This window comes from Heteronotia binoei, chromosome 13 (genome assembly GCF_032191835.1).
Source record: "Heteronotia binoei isolate CCM8104 ecotype False Entrance Well chromosome 13, APGP_CSIRO_Hbin_v1, whole genome shotgun sequence".
Classification (NCBI taxonomy): domain Eukaryota; kingdom Metazoa; phylum Chordata; class Lepidosauria; order Squamata; family Gekkonidae; genus Heteronotia; species Heteronotia binoei.
Genome location: NC_083235.1, coordinates 19,280,143 through 19,302,550, shown reverse-complemented (window position 1 = coordinate 19,302,550; position 22,408 = coordinate 19,280,143). Strand labels below are relative to the sequence as shown.

At 45.5% G+C, this 22,408-nt stretch overlaps 1 protein-coding gene across 5 annotated transcripts in view; it reads right to left on the bottom strand.

The window, feature by feature from the left end:
• Positions 1–22,408, bottom strand: part of PIN1 (peptidylprolyl cis/trans isomerase, NIMA-interacting 1) — an 86,632-nt gene that overhangs the window by 52,562 nt on the left and 11,662 nt on the right. For all 5 annotated transcript variants that reach the window (XR_009556153.1, XR_009556151.1, XR_009556152.1 and 2 more), the window contains exon 2: positions 9,914–10,114. Coding sequence is in view for 2 of the 5 variants with exons in the window: in XM_060253539.1 (XP_060109522.1) it covers positions 9,914–10,114 (201 nt within the window). In the remaining 3 variants the exon portion in view is untranslated. The remainder of the gene's footprint in view (positions 1–9,913; positions 10,115–22,408) is intronic.

Sequence of the window (22,408 nt, the reverse complement as noted above, 5' to 3'; positions counted from 1 at the left end):
GATAATTTTCTGGGAAGTTTTCCAATTCTGACTTCCAGAAAATTCACATCATGAGCTGGAAGTTGAAAGGAATTTTTAAACTAGGTTATTTAACAGAGAGCTACTGACACTTTTAGAGAGCTTTAATTTATACCTTAAAATCCAGTATTTGTTTATTTGAAACCATTGATTTTTATCCTTCCTGGCCAGATGAATGTAACTTCACACCTGGCTGGCAGCGCTTCTGCGGCAATATTCAAAACTAATTAAATTACAGTTCCATTCTCCCTTCCCAATAGGAGGGCCGATTCCAAACACGTACAAATGGCATGACACACAATGTTCTTCTGGACAGTATACATCACACTACAAGTTGGGAAGTCACATGTCTGAATGCTGCTTCATGTTTTGTTTTTAAAGTGCAGGGGGGGTCCCCAAAGTGGTACCCGTGGGCACTATGGGGCACACTGACATCTTTCCTGCCCCCCCAAGTATTTTTAGAAAGTGTGTGTGGCCAAGCGGCACTTCTGCTCAGCAATGCTTCGGTCTGAACACTGGAGATCTGATTGGCTATGCAGATTTTTAAAAATGGTGGTTTGGCAGCAACTGCCAAAACAGCAAAAGGATCTCCTTGGTATGACTGAAAGAAAGCAGTCATTTTGTGGCTCCACCCACCACGATTCCAAAGGCTAGGGGGACCCCATCCTAGCATGGCAAGGAGACATGTTTTCTCAGAGTTTCAGCTTCTTAGCCTTCTACATATAAGGACAGTTTCAGGCAGGCAACCATGTTGGTCTTCAGTAGAAGAGCAAGATGCCAGCCCAGCAGCACCTTAAAAGACCAACAAGACTTCCAGTGTGAAAGTTTCAGAACATAAGAGAAGCCATGTTAGATCAGGCCATTGTCCCATCCAGCCCAATGTTCTGTTTTACACAGCAGCCAAAACTCAGTGGCCATTAGGAGGTCCACCAGCAGGGCCAGAATTCCAGACGTCCTCCTGCCACTGTTGCCTTACAAGCACCCAGAATACAGAGCATCACTGCCCCAGACAGAGCATTCAATCTATACCCTGTTTCTAAGAGCCACTGATGGACCTCTGTTCCATATGTTCATCCAATCCCCTCTTGAAGCTGTCCTGGAAATCTTGCTGGTCTTTGTGGTGCTCCTGAACTAAAACACTGCATGTACACCGATTATCAGTGAACACTATGCCATTGGCCCCTGGCCTCTCACCTGGCAATGTGAAATGGTGAGGGTTTGGGAGCAATCCTTTAAAAGCACAGAACCTGCCAGCGTAGCAGAGTTTCAGTTAAAAGTTGGCATTCTTGGCTTTATCATAAGCTGCCTTGTGGAAGTCCAAATGGCAGGAGATAAATACGGCAGATAAAAACCAAAACAGCTGCAGCAGAATGGCTGGCCGATGACAGAACAACCACTAGAAGCCTGACCAAGGCTGCAACCAGCAGATGTGTTAGGAGAAAGTTCTTTAAAACCTGAACTTCTACTTGTATGGGGGCTGTGCCAAGGATCCACGGCTGCTGTACGTGGCCCAACCTCTTCCTGAGGCCTTTGTATGATGGCTCAACCAGGATTTCCACTGCCCACCCTTCACCAGTTTGGTGTAGTGGTTAAGTGCACAGACTCTTATCTCGGAGAACTGGGTTTGATTCCCCACTTCTCCACCTGCAGCTGCTGGAATGGCTTTGTGTCAGCCACAGCTATCTCAGAGCTGTCCTTAAAAAGGCAGCTTCTGGGAAAGCTCTCTCAGCCCCATCCACCTCACGGGGTATTTGTTGTGGAGGAGGAAGATAAAGGAGATTGTGAGCTGCTCTGAGACTCTGATTCAGGGTGGAGGGCGGAATATAAATCCAATGTTGTCGTCTTCTTTATTTCTTTCTCTAGATGCACCAGAGTATAGCTTGAATTGATTCCAGTAGAATCTTAGAGCTTAATAACATTTTAGGGGTATGACCTTTTAAGACTCCCTTGGTACAAATGTGATAGAATTGGATATGATTCAATCAAGTGAGCTAAATTGGCCTGAAAGCTCATCCAATGTGCTTTGTAAGGCTGAGTCAAGTTTTAAACCCAGGTCTCCCCAGTCCTAATCCAACACTGTGAGACTACACTGGAATGTTCTGGCTGGTCAAGAACAATTCCTTCAGAAGTTCACACTCCCCCAAACTTTGTTGGTCTCCAAGTTGCTACTGGATTCAATTTGAGCTGTTCTATGCAAACTCACACAGCTACCATAGTATAAGGCAGTGTTAGGACCCCAGCACTCACACATTACAATGCCTTGTGCCTACAGACAAAAGGGGGACTATAATCTAGAAAGGCCTGCACCACTTGACAGTGCTGCCCATCTGAATTAACCTTCAGAGTTTCAGTCACACTGGAATCAGTAACAGAACAGTGGTCACATGCTGTCCCTGAGCTAATTAGTCCACATTCTACAAATACTTGAAAATCATAGAAATTCCAACTTAAAAAAAATAACTGAAGTTGCTTGCTGCTTAGTGGGGCTAACCAGGTAAGAGTCACCTCCACAAACAGAAGCTTTATAAAAGTTGGTTGTCTCGAGAGCCAGTTTGGTGTCGTGGTTAAGTGTGCGGACTCTTATCTGGGAGAACCAGGTTTGATTTCCCACTCCTCCACTTGCACCTGCCAGAATGGCCTTGGGTCAGCCATAGCTGTGGCAGAGATTGTCCTTGAAAGGGCAGCTGCTGGGAGAGCTCTCTCAGCCCCACTCACCTCACAGGGTGCCTGTTGTGGGGGAGGAAGGTAAAGGAGATTGCGAACCGCTCTGAGACTCTGAGTGGAGGGCGGAATATAAATCCTATGTCATCGTCTTCTTTTTCAAAAGTAAGTGGGCAGGGCAGGCCAGTAAACTCATTTTTTCTTTACACAGTGAGGGATTAAGATGTGGAATTCACTGCCAGAAAATGTTGCGATGGCCACAGGAATAAACAGCTTTAAAGGGGGATTAGATAAATGAATGGAGGATAAGTCTATCAACAGCTACTAGCTACGGTGACTGAGGGACACCTACACATTTAGACACACTAAAGCCTCTGAATCCCAGAGTCAGGAGGCAGCACCAGAGAAAGGCCTCAGTCTCTATATGCCCTGTTGTTGCCCTTCCAGAGGAATTGGTTGGCCCCTGTGTGAGACAGGATGCCGGACCAAATGAGCTACTGGTCTGATCCAGCAGGGCTCTTCTTATGTTCTTAAAACTTGGGGAATAAGCACCTTGCTTGAACAGGTGACAGCAAAAATGCTTAAGTATCAAAAGAATGGCAAGGTGGTGGTGATTACTTTCCCCCATCCTGGCTAAGCAGCATTGCCAGCACTAGGGTTGGGCACAAACCAAGATAAAAAGCAGGTTTCATCATGAACCAGGCTAGTCCATGGTTCATGATCCACCCACAAACCGCCAATGTCTTTGCGACGGTTTATTCTGTTTGTGCCCCCTCTCCAGAACTGTGCCTTTCCTTCACTCTTGGAAGCATGCCATTGCTGCAGAACAATTCAGGGAGGGAGGGGGAGGCATTTAAAAATGCCCTCTTCCTCTCTGGCCTCCACAAGTGAAGGGAAGGTACACTGCCTTCCCTTTGTTCTTAGAAGTGTGCCACCACTGCAGCGCAATTCAGGGAGGGAGGGGGAACAGTGCAGCGCAAGGCATTTAAAAATGTCTCCTTCATGAACCCCACAAACCCAAACTGGTTCGGGAAATGGGAAAGTCTGCAGAGATGCATAACCTGTGGTTTGTGAGATGCCACAAACCTCCATTTTCCTGGCTTGTGCCAGCCCTAGCCAACCCTTCCATGTTTGCATCACAATTTTTCAAGGTATCTAATTTGTCCAACATTTGAGGCCAATAATTTCAGAACAGTGCAGCGCAAGGCATCAGTTATGCACTGTAGCACTACAGCCTGTCAGCCTCAGGTTATACTTCTAAAACAGTCTTCATATAGAGTCCCTGAACACAGAAAGCCTTGGAGTCAGATAAAGTAATCTGCACATGAAAGGATCACTGATCTTTTTCTGCTCTCCAGCAGACCTTTCTGATTCTGGGCAAGTTTATTATTCCCAGGATTCGGGAACTAATTCCCAAGTTTATTATTCCCAGGATTCGGGAACTGGCTAGGAGACTGCAATGTTGAAACAAAAGGGGATGGAATTGACTCCGTTCTTCCTCTTCCATCAGCAGAGCTGTAGTGATAGAAGAAACAGGTGGTTTTTGCCTGCTTCATTTCCCAACTCTTGAGAATATGAACTCACATACTCGCAAGGTCAAAAAGCACCTCTGGAAGGAAGAGAATGGAAGAAAAATCTGTGACTGTCAACATCTTCTACTGCTGGATCTGAATTATTGTCAGACCAGCCAAGATCAGAACAATGGAAGCTTCATGAATTCAATGTACAGGTGGTACAACAGTCAACTGACCAGGGAAATATTATCAGTTTTCAGCCTTTTATATGACCATAGGAAAGTACTGGGAAATATTTTCTGAAGCCAATACCACCACCTGGATAGCAGGCAGTTTGTATTTTGAATTACATTATGGTATCATTTGGCAACTACCATCCTTTAAAAACTGATGTGCTTTTTAACAGTTGCTGCATTGCTACACTTTATTTGATTTGAGTGCATAAGCTGGTGCTGTTGTTGTTTCTATTTTTTATTTATTTTAATAGGATGCTGAACTTGTGGCTCCAGAATAAAAGCCAAAGAGAAGAAGTATTTCATTCAACAATATTACCAAACATTGTTAAAAAGGTATAATTCATTACAATCCTAAATTTACAGTCAAGAATGATACATAAAAATTATAATTGCAAAAAATCACAAATTTTTCATATAAGTATCCAGTCTGTTGACAATGGATCTGTTAGCCTAATAAAGTCAATACTTTTAAAATATTTTGACTGATCAAATGCTAAACCCACAGATTTAGTGGGAGGAACAGCTCAACATAAAGTATTAAATAGCTCTCTAACGCTGTAGAAAGTTTAACAGAACAGACAAGCACTTCCAGTTCATGTCTGAATGTCACAGCAGATATGGAATATCACCACTGAAGGCTGCGCTTCCAAAACCAAACATTTTTGGATATTTCAGAATAACTAGGGCAGCATTTAAGAGCTACTTTGTACCAGAACAACAGCTAATCCAGAAGAGAGAAGCGCTGTGGGAAAACCTGAGAATTCTTATTTAACACTTTTAGATGCCACCTCCTTAGAGATTGGTCGTCTTCCGACCGCAGTTTGTCAGATTAATCCTGGTCCAAGGTAATTTCCCCCCGTGTCTGTGACAAAGGAATAAGCTCAGCTTCCAAGTGGAGTGTCTTTTTTTTAATTCCAGCAACACACACAGCCTCACACACTGATATACTAACTCTTTCACTGAATGAGAAGGAATCTGCGCGTAACATAGTTCAACCTCTGTACAAGAATACTGGGACTACAAATGCTGTACAGGTGTTAGGATATGAGTAGGGCCATTAAAGATGAAAAAAGGAGAGAGGTTGGGGTTTTTTGCCATCAAGTCACAGCTGACTAATGGCTACTCCACAGTGTTTTCAAGGCAAGAGACTTTCAGAAGTAGTTTGCTGCTGCTTGCCTCTGCATTGCAGTCACGACCCTGATATTCCTGGGTGGTCTCCCATTCAAATACCACCCAGAGCTGGCTCTGCTTAGCTTCTGAGATCTGATGAGATCAGGCTAATAAGCCAGCCTGGCAATCCAGGTCAAAGCAGAGGCTGAGCGGTAGGATGATACCCCAGCGCTGAGGAGCTACAACTGAATCAAAACGTTCACTTCAGCTAGGGATAGACTTCCAAAAGAGACCTGGAGATCCCCCAGAATTAGAGCTCCTCTCCAGACGACAGAGTTCATTTCCCCTGGAGAAACTGGATGCTTTGGAGGGTGGAGCCTATGGCACTGTACCCTACTGAGGTCCCTGCCCTCCAAATCACAAGGAGTTTCCCAGTCTGAATCTACCCACCTGAGTCCCCCATCCCCCACCAGTACAACAAATAATCACACTGAGGCACCGGGGGGGGGGGGGGATGGATGAACTACAGCTATGAATGGGGGAGAATTGGGGGAAGCACTAAAAAAACACATATGATCTGTTTCAGGGGTGTCAAACATGCAGCAGCTGGCCTGGAAGCTTCCTTCTGCATCTCAGCTTGCTTTGCAAGGCTTACTCAATCACATAGGAGCTACAGAGCAAAACCTCTATTTTCTCCATTGGTTGAGGCTCCTCCCCCTCCTGGTCCCCTGGGGAGGGAGGGAAAGAGCCAGAACTTCCTTTGCCCAGTTGCCTGGATCCCATGGGAGAAATACAAAGAAAGTACGTTTAAGACCAACAAGTGCTAATGTTTTAAGCATGTTGTATTTTAAGTTTTTTTTAAACAAATATTTAACCATGTTTGTGAGTCCTTTAAAAAGTTTATATCTCTGCTACCTAATCTTAAATAGATACACACATGGCCCAGCCTGACAAGGTTCTCATTTATGTCAGATCCGTCCCTCATAACAAATGAGTTTGACACCCTTGATCTATTTTCTCTTTTAGAATGAGCAAAATGCTTCCTGGAGCTAGGTTTTTTTTCACATGCAAAATGTATGGCATGAAAAAGTTAGAGGGCTTTAATGGAAAAACTGGGAAATTTGCAGGATTATTTTTTTAAAAGTCTATGAAATATTTTCTTTTTTTAAGGAGAAAGCCCTTGTTTTATAAAGTATTTTCACCACTCCCTGCAAATTTAGAACATGAAAAAGTCCCAGGGTTTGCTCAAAATTTCCAAAGGAAAAACTGGAAATTTTGGGTTTGCAATAGAAAAACTATTTATGAAATGCTATCTTTTAGAATGAGTGAAATTCTTTTTAAGGTAATGTTTTTCTCACTCAAAAGATATAGCATGAAAAAGTGGAGGACTTTCTCATTTCTTCCAGTGAAAAAACTGGGACACTTTGCAAAATGCTCTTCTTTTTTCCCTTTTGGAATCAGTGAAATGGAATAAGGAGGTTTACTCAAAAGTGTGCTATGAAAATTTTGACTGAAAACAGTCGATAACAGGGGTGGCCAACTGTGGCTCGGAAGCCTCATATGGCTCTTTCACACATATTGTGTGGCTCTCGAAGCCCCCACCACCCCGTTGGCTGGCAGCTTGGAGAATTCATTTAAAGTTAAAGTTGCTTTCTTTCCTCATCTTCCTCCCCCATCTATTTGCCTGCCTGCCTTCCTTCCTTGAAGCTCTCAAACATCTGATGTTCATGTCTTGCAGCTCTCAAACATCTGAAGATTATTTTATGTGGCTCTTACATTAAGCAAGTTTGGCCACCCCTGGTCTATAACATTAAATAATGATAATTCATTTCTGTGAATTTACTCTGCTCAAATGTAAATAATGTTGGCAATGATTAATGGTATAATATGTTTGATGATAACACATTCCTGAACGGTTCAGTGTTTTCACTATTATAAAGTTTTGTTTAATACACATAATAAGCAGATGGTTCCAACTCCCACCTATTGTGACTATAAATTTTTGCCCTAATAATACAGTTTCTTTGGTTTAAAATGGAATTTGTTTTCTACCTTCAACTTTTATTTTGTTCTGCCTCTGAAATGGCAAAAATTACAGATGTATGTTCTATGATGGCATAGGCTATACAGCAGATTGCGATTCCTTCTCAAGTACTGAACAGAACTATATTTACTCAAAACTAAAAAGGCCCAGAATGTAAGGCAACTGAGCCCCCTTCAAAAACGTTATATACGATGAAGTTATTGTTGGACAGAAGTTTTCGAATGGCCTGCTCAGAGATCAGGAAAGGCGCCGCACTCCTAGCCTTCAGCAGAAGTATGCAAAACGGAACTATTCAAGAGGGGCTTTTCTGCCCAGTAATGAGGCTACACACCACAAAATGGCTTGACAAACTTACTTGGATAAATGACTGGATCTTGTGGTCTTTACTGCTGCATACAGCGTATTGTAAGTAGGATCCTATTATGTAATTTCTGTACTGCCTAATGTGTCATTCTTCTGCTATGCTCCTGTTCTTTCTGGTGGTTCCAAGCCTTCAAAGATCTGAATGTATTAATCACTGAATGTCCCATTTTGTTGACTGTACTGACTCACACATGAACGCACATAGCTGCGTTATACTGAGTCAGACCCTTAGTCCTTCAAAGGAAGTACTGTCTACACAGAGTAACAGCAGCTCTCCAAGGTCTCAGGTGAAGGTCTTTCACACCACCTACTGCCAGATCATTTAACTGCAGATGCCAGGGACTGGACCTGGCACCTACTTCATGCCAAGCAGATGTTCTACCACGGAGTCACAGCCCCTCTCCTAAGTACTATGTGTAAACTGCCTTGGGTCCATGTGAGCGAGGCAGACTGTTAATGACATAAATAAATAAAATTGTATGTAAATTGTACATGAACGTAAGTCAATTCTCTTTTTAAAAAGGTATAACTAAGGGGGGGAACCCTAATCTTGTATTTGAGTAAATACTGTGCTTGCCATTTCTCTTACAGAAAATGACGACCTTAATACTTTTATATTCCAAAAAATTATATTAATACAATTTTATATGTTAAACTATAAACTATGTGTTTTATGTGAAATCCATAAAAGTAGTTTAGGTCTGATAGGAAGTAAGTATTGCATATATTCTTCTCCCCCCTCAAAATTTGTTTTTTTCCAGGGAGCTTGTCTTCTGAATTTCTAGAAATTCTTACATTTCTACAGCAAATTAAGCTTCACTGACAGGTCAAATAATCGAGAATTTGCCCTGGAGCTCCAAAAATAGTATATCATGGGGCAGAAGTTTCCAATATGAATTGCCCATTTATTTTCTAGCCAAGCCCAACAACACTTAAGGTGTTTGCACTATCTATGAATTTCTTCCAATCAACCAACAAATGAGATGGTTAAACTGTTCCCGAGCCACTTCAGACAGCAGTGTGGAGGACAACTTCCTACAAACAACTTCTTGCTCAGAGGCCATTATGCATCAGGAGAAAGAGGACTCAGTCAGTCTCCTCCCCAGTATGTTAGCTTGGCAAGCCCAATGAATCCAAAGCAGGGTTTTGGTTTTTTGTAAAAAAAGTAGAATGAGGACTCATATACATATTAGGCCACACTCCTGACATCATCAGTTTTGTAGAAAAAGCCCAGCGAGAACTCATTTGCATATCAGGCCACACCCCCTGACACTCAAAAAAGCAGGAATGGTGATGTTCCCTCCTTGCAGTCTGAAAACAGCTCATAACCAGTTTTATAGCCTCATCTGCTATTTGTATAAACAAAAGCTTATACCCCAGACAAAAATTATAATGGAAGCCTAACTAACACTCTGTTCCTAAAGCCTATATGGAGGGCAGGGTTTAGGTTTTACACCCCCTCCCCCACCAAACTGGACCAAAATAATTATACATCAACAGATAGCAAAATCCTAAATTATCTCTGCAAATTATGCAAACAAGAAAAGTTATGCATAGGCACACATTTTGCATAATCTCTAACTCAACTTGACATTTGAGGGATTTTGGAACAGTGGGGAGACTTGGCAAGGAGAGAGAGCAGGCGATTTTAGATTGGTTGGACTGAAAAACACGAACAGGCAGCTGTGAAGAAGAGAACGCCAGCCACGGACGACATGGAAAAGGAAAGCCCCTAAGATGTTCTTCAGAATTAAATTTTCTCCTATGTAGTAACACAATGTTATGCGCTGCTATGGGGCAGAAGGGGGGAAGAGTTACTTTAAGCAACTGAAATACCAAAATCAAGGGAGTAAGACAGTAAATCTTCTGTCTACACACTGCTGGGCTCTGCAAGAGAAGTGAAAGAAAACCACAGCATCTGACGTGGAAAGGAGACAACCTCTCATTTTTCTCCTGCTGTTACTTGCCATTAATGAGCTCCAGGGCCTCCTCCTTGGTCCGGGTGATCTTCTCCTCCCTCCACGATGAGGGCCTCCTAGACTGGTTGTGTTTCACCAAGAGGTGTGAGCATCGCACCTTCGTGGGCTCCCCTTGCCCGTTCTTGCTGTTCCCAGTGGGGCGTTCCCACTGGCTGGCATTGGTAATGTGGTTGAAATAATAGACACGCCCTGAAAAATAAGGAGAGCAAGGTTTAAGCTGCAGTTCCAAGAAGGTCTAAGACGACAACCACTTCCCCCAAAATAAGCATCTCCACAAGCTCCAAAAGCAACAGACAAGTCTGTAATTCAACCATTTAGCACCTTCCTGAAACTACCTTCCTGACATTTCACCCACAGCCAGTCTCTCACCATCCTTCAGAACCATCAGATCATATTTATTCTTAAACTCTCCCTCCAACAATGTCAAAGGCAAGCTCCTTCCAAGATTTTGCTAGGCCAAGCCTGTTACTGCACCGCTGTATCGGAGAAGTGTAGAATCATAGAGTTGGAAGGGGCCATACAGGCCATCTAGTCCAACCTCCTGCTCAATGCAGGATCAGCCTAGAGCAGGGGTGTTTGTTATGAGGGCCAGATCTGTTCATTCAGCCACTAGGGGAAATAAGGGGAAGCTTACGACCTCCCTTGGTAGCTGATTCCACTGCTGAACAACTCTTACTGTAAAAAAGGTTTCCTAATATCCAACCAATTCCTTCCCACCCTTAATTTAAACCCATTATTATGAGTCCTTTCCTCTGCTGCCAACAATAACAGCCCACCTTTAAGTGGCAGCCCTCCAAATATGTATAGAGAGCAATCATGTCCCCCCTCAACCTTCTCTTCTCCAGAATGAACACTCCCAAGTCCCTCAGCCTTTCGTCATAGGGCTTGATCTCCAGAAAGGGAGCTTTGGCTCCTGAAAGTGTATACCCTGAAAATGTTGTTGGTCTCTAAGGTTCTACTGGATTTAAATCTAACTGTAACTATTTGTGATGTCACTAACCGTGTCAGATGAGCATGGGTACGACACAACAATACATCCTCTACTCACCTTCAGAAGTAAGCCCTGAGTGTGTTACTCTGTGGGGCCACCAGGCCACACCTCACCATCAAAGACCTATGAGGAAAGGCTGAAGTACCTGGGTATGTTTAGCCTGGGGAGGAGACGATTGAGAGGTGATAGGATCACCATCTTCAAGTACTTGAAGGGCTGTCGTACAGAGGATGGTGCAGAATTGTTTTCTGCTGGACCAGAACCCATGGGTTGAAATTAAATTAAGAGAGTTTCTGGCTAAACATTAGGAACGCCTTCCTGATGGATACAGCGGTTCCTCAGTGGAACAGGCTTCCTCGGGAGGTGGTGGGCTCTCCTTCCTTGGAGGTTTTTAAACAGAGGCCATCTGACAGCACTGCTGATTCTGTGAATTAGGCAGATCATGAGGAAGCGGGCGGGAAGGGTTGCATCAATGCTTAGTTCTTGTGGCCCTTTCTTACACTCCCAGGGAAATGCTGATTGACACCTTGGGGTCAGACAGCAATTTTTCTCCAGGCCAGTTTGGCAAGGGATTCTGGAGGTTTTTGCCATCTTCTGGGCATGGAGCAGGGGGTCACTAGGCATGTGTGTGTGTGGGGGGAGTATTTGTGAGTTTCCTGCACTGTGCAGGGGGCTGGACTAGATGACCCTGGAGGTCCCTTCCAACTCTGTGATTCTATGGGTTATGGCTAACAGGCAACATTCCAACAAATTGGTGAGGCCATCCCTTTTCCTTTAAAAAACAACAGCCCCTAACTGGCTATATTTCTTAGGACAGTGCAGGCAGCACTATCCACTGAAGTACAGCCTTATCTGTAAGCTCGCCAGCACTAACGGATCCTGTTTTTCTTCACTGTACATAAGCTATGAGAGGCTACCCCAGGATTACAAAACTGGAGAAATATTTCAGGTGTGGCTGTTTTGTTTTAAGGAGCAAATGTTAAGCACTAGACTTAGCATCTGTACAGTCTTAAGGGGGAAATGAAATTCTTAAGCGGCAGAACTGCATTTTTTGATCCATGGATAGAATACTGCATGGCTGTCCGGGTACATGCAGGATTGGGGAATTGCCTGGCTTGCTGGGAAAAGGAAATCTGAGTGCTTTTCGGCTTCAGCAGCCCGAGGCATATTTATTGTCACTGCTAAGCTCTCTGGCAGTTTTAAACTGACTGTCAACACACCATGAAGTCCCACCTAGGGGTGTGCATTCGGTTCAACTGAACCGAATAGACCGCTGAATACCCCAATTTGGAAGTATACGGCGCCGTATACTTCCAAATCCAATTAGAAGGCATTATATGGGAGCCATATACGGCTCCCCCGTATACGTCTGAATCAATATTTGGAAGTATATGGAACTCAATGTAAAATGCAGGAAAGGAGCTTCTGCAGCCTCAGGAAAGCTGCTTGCCTCCTTTCCTGCCTTTGGAAGCCTTTTCCCGCCTCTCCCATAGCCTCCCTGGGATCAGGGAGGGAGGAGGAGGGGGAGAGGAGAGGAGACCCAGCAGCCAATCCAAAGCATGCATTTCCAAAATGCACTGCAAATGCATGCTTTGCAGGACTGTTGTGTAACTGATGGCTGAGCTAATCCCCTAGCCATCAGCAACATTGTTGTTCTTCTGTTTACTTGGGTATCCAAGTAAACACTGGTCTCTGGCCAATCACAGAGCAGTGGTATTTTTTTGAAACTGCTCTGTGCAGGGCCAGAGAACCTTTTTAAGGAGTCTGCCTGGCTGGACTCCATTCCATTGCTGCTGTGTTGGTGTGTGAGAGAGATTGTGCTGCACTGGCCCTTGGCTTCAGCTGCTGCTGCTCTCTCTAAACCTTGCCTGACCTGCCTGGAAGAAGACATCTAAGGTAAGACAGTCTTGGGGTTCTTGTTTTTATTTTAGTTAGGATAAAAGTAAAAGGACTTTTTAAGACTCAGAGTCCCTTTACTTATCCAGATTTGGGTGGGTGGGTAGCTTATTTGGGGTTAGGGGGTTCTGCTGGGGGTGGGGGCCTGGGGTGGGGGATTGCCAATTTGCCTATATCTTACTTTAGTGAGAGGACTTAAAAGTGCAGCGTCCTTTTATTTTTCCTGATTTGGGTGGCTTGGATTTCTTGGGGTTAGGGTGAAGGTTTTTTTGGGGAGGATGGGTTGGTTAAGTTCCTGTATTGTTAAAACTCAAGTTTTTTACTGTTTTAAAAGGATTTTGTGTTTGATTTGTTGCTTCTGTGTTGTGCTGCTGTTGTTCCTTTTCTCTTCTGGTTCTTGGGGGGGGGGGGGGCTGTTTGGCCTAATTTTTATTGTTAAAAAGTTCAGTTGAGTTTGTTGGCCTTTTCTCAGTTGGATTTGTTAGGATCTGTTGTTGTTGGTTTTGCATCCTGTCCTGCTGTCCCTTTTCCTGGTTCTGGTTTGTTTGTTTGTTTTTGGGGGGGGGGGGGGGTGTTGACTGATTTGGCCTGAGGTTTTTTATTGGTAAAAGTTCAGTTTTTTAACAGTTGAGTTTGTTGGCCTTTTCTCGGTTGGATTTGTTTGGATCTGCTGCTGTTGGTTTTGCATCCTATCCTATTGTCCCTTTTCCTGGTTCTGGGGTTTTTTTTGGGGGGGGGGGTTTAAAAGTTAAGTTTCTTTCTGTCACATTTTGATTTTTTTTTAATTACCTCTGGTTGGTGTGAGGGGGTTGGCGTATGGGCTGGATCACTTTCGTGTTTTTATAGAGCTATTTTTTGGAGTCTGAGGGTGCTTTTGGTTTGCCTAGGGCTACTAAATACACTGCCCCACTAATAAGGGTGTTTTTAGGGATTGCGTTTTTTTTTAAATTTTTTAAAAATAATCCAGTTTAGGGCTTTATTTTCTTTCAAAATTCAACTAGGCCAGATAGGGCAATTTAAAAAGATTTTAGGTTTCTCATAAAAGGCAGCGTGACTACTAGGCCACATCAGACTCCCTTTTAAAGAGACTAGGGTTGAAGCGCATCTTGCTTTCAGCCACTGAAAGCCGGTGCATCCTTAGATTTCCATAGGGTAAACCACAGCTTCTCTCTAGTTATAGGTGACACCTGATTTCTAGTTTGCAAGGAAATCCGGTTTGTCCCAGGAAGTTAGGAGAAGTTTAACTAGGAGAATATAACAAGGACTGCCTTCATCTCAAGGTAGCCTTTTAAAAACTGTAGCCAGGTAGAGGCAGGATCACCTAGTCTCCTAAACTTTGCCGGGCTACTACTACCCCAACCCAAAGAAGGACAGGTTAGGGACCAAAAACCCAAACAAGTTTTGGTGGGAGGGTCTTTAAAAAGAAGTCAGGGCACCTGTCGGTTCAAGGTACAGTGTAGTGAGTTAGGTTTGTAAAAAAAAAACATTCTCAGTTCAGGTTGTGTGAGATTGGCCAAGGGTGACATGAGTGACAGGCAGCAGAAGAGGGGCCCTGGGGGCAAGGCCAAGGAGAAGACTAGAGGGGTGGAGGAGAGGGGGAGGACCCAGTTTTCTCCCCCTCCTGTGCGTAAGGCCACTCCACAGCCCCCTTCCAGCACTCCGACCTCTGGCCAGAGTGTGATGAAGAAGGCCAGCCTTGGACTCTTCGTCAAGGCTGCTGCTGGGGCAGCCATTAGGTGCTGGCATTGAGCAGCTCTCCTTGGAGATGAGCTTTGGAGACAGTTTTCTGTCCAAAACGATTACCCCAAGTAGGGTGAGAGTGTCATGCAGGAGCTGGAGGAGAAGCTGGTTGAGGAGGACCAGCCCCCTTCTTCAGTTCCTTCGGGCACCAGCAGTTCTTCAGGGGATGGCCAAGAGGAGAGGCCGCATGGGGTGGAGGGGGAAGAAACGGAGACACACGAGGTGCCTCCATCTCCATCTATTTTCAGGGCAACCAGATCTGTGGTGAAGGAGCATTTGTCCCATGCTGCCAGGGGGACTGTTCATTTCACCTCAGATATATGGAGCTCTCAACATGCATTCGAGGGGTATCTCTTCCTGACTGAGCATTGGTGGCAACCCAGTGAGCTGCAGGGTGGGAGTGGCAGTAGCAGCAGGCAGGGTCAAGGCCACCAGGCCGTGCTATCGCTGGGCCTTGCTGCACGCTGAAACAGTCGATGCACCGCACACGGCAAACACTCGGAGCCATCCTCTCACGGCAGTTACAGGTCTGGGTAGGCAGGGACATCGCCACGGGCTTCGTGGTAACTGATGGTGGCTCCAACATCGAGGCGGCTGTCCAGCGTCAGGGCCTAAAACGCCTTTCTTGCGTGGTCCACCTTCTCCACCTCATGGTTAAGGACGCATTGGGCCAAACGAAAAGCCAGGATCGTCGGTATCTAGCCGTGACCCATGAGTACCGGCTTCTGCTCCAGAAGCGTCGGCACATCACGGGTCACTTCTCACGCAGCAATACAGACTCGTATCTGCTGCATGAGAAACAGACACTGACAGGCATGCCAGGGCACTGCCTGATCGCTGACATCAGCACACGCTGGAACTCCACCTGTGCCATGCTGAAGCGCATGGTGGAGCAGAGAGCAGCCCTAGATGCCTTGTCTCTGAGACGAGGGTCTTTCAGGATGAGAACCGTCTCACCCAAGAGGATTGGGTGGTCATTTCTCAGACTGTGGAGGTTCTTGGGCCCTTCAAGACCCACACAGAAATGCTCTCATCTGATACGGCAAGCATCACACTGGTCGTCCCCATGGTCCACATGGCCCATGAGGACCTGGCCTCATTTCTAGTGACAGCTCAAGGCCGTGCAGACGTTCCTCCAGCGGTCCGCGCCCTGGTTGTAACCATGCTAGACCCGTGCCTTAAGGGCACGATTGCTGAGCGGGCCAACGAACTCGATTGCTGGCGAGATGAGCTCTCCCAGAAGGTCGAGCGCTGCAGAGTCAGGGCGGGCCCAGTGCTGGTAGCTGAGGAGGAGGGGGGTGGAAGCAGCTCATCTACCACTTCCGCGGCCGTTCATCCCCAACCTCCCCGGCTAGGCAGTGTTTCCCACTAGACTCATGCGAAGAAGAGTGCCGAGATGACACTCATCAGGTGGCTTGCTGGCCCCTCTGGGAGCGGTAGGCCCCTGAGAGCGGAGATGGGTGCTGCAATGGTGAGGGACTATCCTTCGGAGCCCAACAAGCACAGAAAACGTCTCCTTTGGACTACTGGGTCATGAAGGAGGCGGTCTGGCCGGCCCTCTCCTCCGTGGCCAAGGCGTTCCTCTCATGCCCACCAACGAGCGTGCAGAGCGAGCGCATAATTTTCACATATGGGCGACATTGTCTGCCCACATCGCAACTGCCTGCAACCCTGGACAGTTGAGCAGTTGGTCTTCCTGAAGGTCAACATGCCTCTGTTCAGCTCCCCAAACGTAGACTTTGAGAATGAATGAAGTGAGCACCTATTTGTGCTTGCATTCTCTCTTAGTCTGCGCTTGGAAGGTGGTTGTAAAATGCTCTCCCACTAAACATAGACTAGAGTCCAAAGACAGCCCAAAAATTCACTCACAAATTGATTGGCAGTGCACCCTCCCCACCCCTCATCCATCCCCAAACCAAAAGTGAATGCTGATTTAAAATCTTCAAAGCAATCCAAATTTTCCCAGTCCCCATCCACACATGCCTAATAATACTGAAAGGGCCATTGCAGCCCCCAACTGTAACCGACAGCACCCACAGGTCCAGCCAGGATAACCCAGGTTTTTTTTCAGGGGCAAGAGGAAGAAAGAGGGAGGTGCCAGTGATGATGACAGGCAGCCAGCAGCCATACCAATGCTGAGATCCCTCTAATGAGACAGTGATAGCTAGTGTGTTGCTGCTGAGCTGAGCAAGAAGGAATGCTTCCCTTCCTCTCACATAATCTGAGGCCCTCCCAGTGATCTTCCTCATCTGGGGTGCAACTCTGACTCACCTCCTCATGGTGCAAAAGAGCCTGGACCAGCCAACCATCCATCACTCAAGGTAAGTCTAAAGGCTTCTTGCTTTGTGTCAGATACAGAATGATGTGGAACTAGGTGTGGTCCACCGCTTCTCTTGTTTGAGAGTTGTGTTGTTTGGGGCAGGGCTGGAGAGCTGGCATCTGTAGATTGTGTGTTCTGTGGCAGGGAAGCTGGCATCTGGGTGAAAGACCCAGAACCAGCATGCCTGTTGTGTTTGGCTAGCTCTCCCCGCATTGTTTGGGGCAGGGCTGGAGATCTGGCATCTGGGTTTGCTGCAGCCAGGTCTGCAGAGCAGACATTGAGCAGATTGTGTTTTGTGTCGCAGTGACATTGGCAACTGGGTTTATATTAGTTCCAGGTCAGCAGGGTTCATAGAGTAGATAGATGGATGCAGTGCATTCGGGTCCTACAGAGATTCTCTGGTGTGAAGTTAGGTTTGGCTTTGGGTGCCCCAGGAATTGGACCCCCTGGGCCAATTTTTTTTTTTTTTTGGCCTTGTGGCTTTTGTGTGGGACAGTGCCCTGAAGCTGCACAGCAGTTTAGGGGGCTCTCCTCAAAACCCCCTGCTCCTCAGAGCCACTTTTCCCACAATAATTACAGAGGGGGAAGTGGCTCTAATTGGTTTTTTCTCACCATTGGGAACAGTGTTGCTTTTGGGGTGCCCACAGATGGGCCAGGGGAGTTGCATGTGGGGGAGTCTTCTGAAGCTGCCCTGCAGTTTTGGGGCCTCTCCCTCAAACCCCCCTCTGGCCAGAGCCACTTTTCCCACAGCAATTATAGCGGAGGAAGTGGCTAATTGGGCTTTCCCCAGAATTGGTGGCAATAGGCCTTTTGGGGAGCCCAAAGACAGGGACTCCCTGGACCAAACTTTTTGGGACTTGGGGGTTTTGTAGGGGAGAGTCCCCTGTGGGTTACATGCAGTTATGGGCGCTCCCTCAAACCCCTGCCCTCCCAGTAGCCTCTGATTATGCCCTATGTTGCCACTGAGTTCAATGGCCTTAGGGTATAATGGTGGGATAGGGGCACCTTCTTTGGGTGCCCCTGGAATGGGAACCCCTGGCCCAATCTATTGGGACTTGGGGGGTTCATAGGGGAGAGTCCCCTGCAGGAACCCTGCAAATTTGGGAGCTCTCCCTCAAACCCCCTCCCTTACAAGCGGCTTCCAATATACCCTATTTTGCTACTGATTTCAATGGCCCATAGGGTATAATGGGGCCGTATATTCGGAAATAGCCGTATATCTCCAGTATATACGGCTATTCCAAATACCGGTACTCAGAAATATACTGTATTCCAAATATTTTGGCCCCATATATTTCCAAATCCGATTACTAATTCAGATTTTTTTTTTTTTTTTGCACACCCCTAGTCCCAGCCAGTCCTCCAACTTCACACACTTGAACTAGACTCCCCTTGTTCTTCACAAATTGTCAGGGTGGATAAAAAAATCAACTCTTTAAAAATGGGTTTTGGTTTTTCTTTTGTACATTTTCAATTGCTATAATTGAATTGTTTGGCAAACAAAAACACCCTGATTTTAAATGGCCTTTTTATTTCATTGTCTAAAAATACAGCCTGGTTTTAAATGAAATCTGAAGCCTAAATCCATCACAAACGTGTTAAATTCTACATTTCTTAAAACTGAACCCACAGCTATTAAAACACACAAGAGCTGATGTTTTTTCCTACATAAAACCAAATCATAAACGTAAATAACTGATCTAAAGCAAATCACTATGTTGTACTCATTCCTATCAGATTATGTCGACTAGGAAGACAACTCATGGAAAAACCAGCATCATCTGGCATCCCACCAGGATCACCCACTGAGCCTGTTAGGATGACCTTGTGCTACAAGCACATCTTTTAAAATCTGTAGCCCAGTCTTCCATTATTTTAAAAACTCAAAGCAGGGAGAAGCCAAATAACACGGCTCAATTCATAAAAATATAAAAAATGTAAAAGTTAAACAATCACAATAAAAAAGAGAAGCAAAAAAAATGATTACCCCGCTGTCACAAGCAGGGGACCAGAGAAGGCCATCTACTGACCGTCGCCACTCTGGTAAGGATCTGTCTGGGAGGGCCCAGAGCACCCACCCAACCCATCTTCCTTCTCAGCAAGCACCCTTTATCTGTGACCAAAGAGGTGTGCAGACCCAGGCAGTATAACAATAAGTTTATTGCAGGTGCTCAAGAACAAACAAGTAGGTTGTAACTTTTAGTGCAATAGCGTACATGGAAACACCAAAGGTGGTACACAGCAAAATAAAAAGCCCGGAAGTGACTAACTATATAAATAATAATAAATTTTATTTATACCCCGCCCTCCCCACTGAGGCAGGCTATACAGTCCTTTCCTCTAATTCCAACTGACTCACCACACTTTGGATGAGAAAACTCTCCCGATTGCAGCCTTCTCTCCAGTCCAGCCTCTCAAGAGAGAACAACCCTCACTGTATAGCTGGGCCTTTTATTTCCTTCCTTCCAGGTCCCACTCTGGTCTCCACTGGGCAAGTTTTCCCTCCAAAACTGGTGCCCACCTAAGAAAGGATCCTGGGAAATGTAGGCCCTGTATCTCCTCTGATACAGGCTTCCCTGGAGCCCGTAGGCCTCACAAGGCCTAGGATCCAATTTCTCCAATTAATCAAAGCTTGTTAGAACAGGGAAGGTTCTACAGCTCTCCTGAAATGCCCAAGTGAACAGACCTGACATGCCTTAGATCTGGGTCCCTGATGTGATGCCCATGGCACCCACCAATGCTTTTCCTGGTACCCTCCAAGTGCTTTTAGAAAGTGAGCAGCACCAAGTGGGGCTTTTCACAGCAAGGTTTCCTGTTGGCCATTAGATATTTTATTGGTTTGGGAGATTTTTAAAAAGTTGCTTTGGCAGTAGCTGCCACCGCTGCATAAACCTCTTCACTGCACACAGATCCCAGGGCATATGCAAATGAGATATGCTACTGAGCTCCTGTACCTTTTCTTCTACAAAATGACCCCTGGCTGTGTGACTGATGGTAAGTTGAGGCAGCCACTTTGTGGATGGCTCTGCCTCTTGAGGCAGCCATTTTGTGTCAAAATTCCACTGGTACCAGCAAGCTCAAAAAGGGTGGGGAACCCCTGCCTTAGATGGAATGAGTTCTACTGGTGAGAAACCACTGTGGAAAACGTTTTGTTCTCACTGCAGACAAATTTCCTTTCTCTGACTATGGGGACTACCACAAAGACTTGTATGCAGGGGGCCTGGAGAAGTGCTATCCTCCAGATAGTTCAGTCCCGGTCCCAGGCTTTAAAGTTCAATCCCACCACCTTGAAATACAGAGCACACTCTGAGGAAAAAAGGACCAGCAGCTACTGAAGGCTTTGTAGCGCTGGAATTATGTGCCAGGCTTCCATCCTTTGAACCAGCTGAAGTTCCCAACCATCTTCAATTACAGTACGGTATTCTATGCTCTCTGCCTCCTAGAGTTTTGCAGTGTGTTCAGTTCTCCAATATTAGTCACTTCCAACCTAACAGATTGAAGCAGCAACAGCAGCAAAGAGAACAAGAGAAGCCCCCCTCCCCCCCAAAAAAAATGTAGTCCCCATTCTTCCTTGGAAAATATAAAAGCCAACGTTTAATCAAACATCTTCACCAGCACTAATCCTGCAAACACACGAGCAGAGCTAAAGGAAGATGCCTCGCCTCTATGTGAATTTTAGGTTAAGGCATTATGAGTCAACAGAACTCAAATTATGTATTACCCAATGGTTGGAGGACCAACATCGCCCTCCAGTAGCCAAAACTGGATATTACATTATCAAAGTTAGAGTGACCACTGTATTGATGTGCTTCTCTATCCTGGTAATTTTCAGTGCCTCCTGAAGCTATTTTACAACCAGAACAACAAAACCCAATCAAGGGCTTCCCCATCACACCCTGAAAAATATCCTCCCCCACCCCCGAACATCTTAGCCGCCAGTTTGATTAAAAGATCCAGAGAATGTGAATGATAGCCCATCATTTTGTGTTACCTTTGAATCAGAGCCGAACTGCCACACCATTACTACTTTTAAAAAGGTAAAAGTAGTCCCCTGTGCAAGCACCAGTCGTTTCTGACTCTGGAGTGACGTTTCTTTCACGATGTTTTCACGACTTGTTTTATGAGGTGGTTTGCCATTGCCTTCCCCAGTCATCTGCACTTTGCCCCCCCCCCCCCACCAGCAGGCTGGGTACTCATTGCACTGACCTCAGAAGGATGCAAGGCTGAGTCAACCTTGAGCTGGCTACCTGAACCCAGCTTCTGCCGGGATCGAACTCAAGTCGTGAGCAGAGCTTAAGACTGCGATACTGCAGCTTTACCACTAGGCCAACACCGCTACGTGCAATCTTTATTTTATAACCATATCTCGTCCCTAAACAGATATATCTCTATATAATCCCATATAGGCTGCCTAAGAAAACATTCCGAATTAAATCCTTAAATAACATTAAAATTTAGTTCCAAAAATGTTTTATTGCAGCCAACTTTCATGCATATGTGTTCAGGAAATGCACATATGCACCTGGACACATAAGCTGCCTTATACTGTAACAGGTCTTTTGTTCATCAAAATCAGTATTGCCTCCTCAAACTGGCAGTGGTCGGTCCTCCAGGGTCTCTAGAAGAGGTCTTTCAACAAAGTACAATACATAAAAATTAAAACAGAAAATAACCTTATGAATATTGTTGAGTGTCGAAAGAGGAAATGTGCCCTTTGCCTTGCACTGTTCTGAGGAGAGTTACACCAAAGAGGCAAGCACGCATCTTTGGTTTTCTACAGTCCCCGGCCACAGCCAATCCATTGAAAGAGCCCAGCCTCACAGAAAGATAATTTTAGATCTTCATTGAAGGTTATTGATCCTGGGGATTTTGGCAACAGGATGAAGAATTTGCATTTCCCTTTACCCAATGAGATCAGTCACAAAGAAAAGCCTACGAAGGAAGAAAAAGGCCGGATGGCAGTGTCTTTCAGACACAGTGCAGTCTTATAAATGCCTGAGCCAGATAGGAAAAACCAAAATGGAAAATGCAATACCTTGGGAGGATTTTTTTTTTCATAACGCCAACTAGAAGCTTTGTCTCAAAGCCTGTTTTTGAAACTCCAGAAGAAATGCTGAACCTGTAACCTCCCCCTCACAATAAGGCTGCACATTCACCTACTTCAGTCTTATTTCACAGCTTAAGGGAAAACTTGCCTCCCAATACTCCCTGTAAGCGGTGGAGTCTCGTGAGCAAAAACTGAACTTCGTGAGCTCTAGCATTAAAGTTGTGAGCAAGCAATTTGGCTATCGCTTAAATTAGTTTGCTCTGGGGTCATCCTTCCTGAGCTAAGACAAAAATGTGTGAGCCAGAGGCTAAAAAAACTGTGAGCTAGCTCACACTATCTCAGCTTAAAGGAAACACCGCTTGCCTCCCTATTTGCGCCCCTCCCCAACACCTGGTGTCCCTGAAGCATGTTAAGCGTCAAGCTCTTCCCCACCCAGAACCCTTTTAACCTTGCAAGCAACTGGTATGCTAAAATGCCAAGTGCAATCTG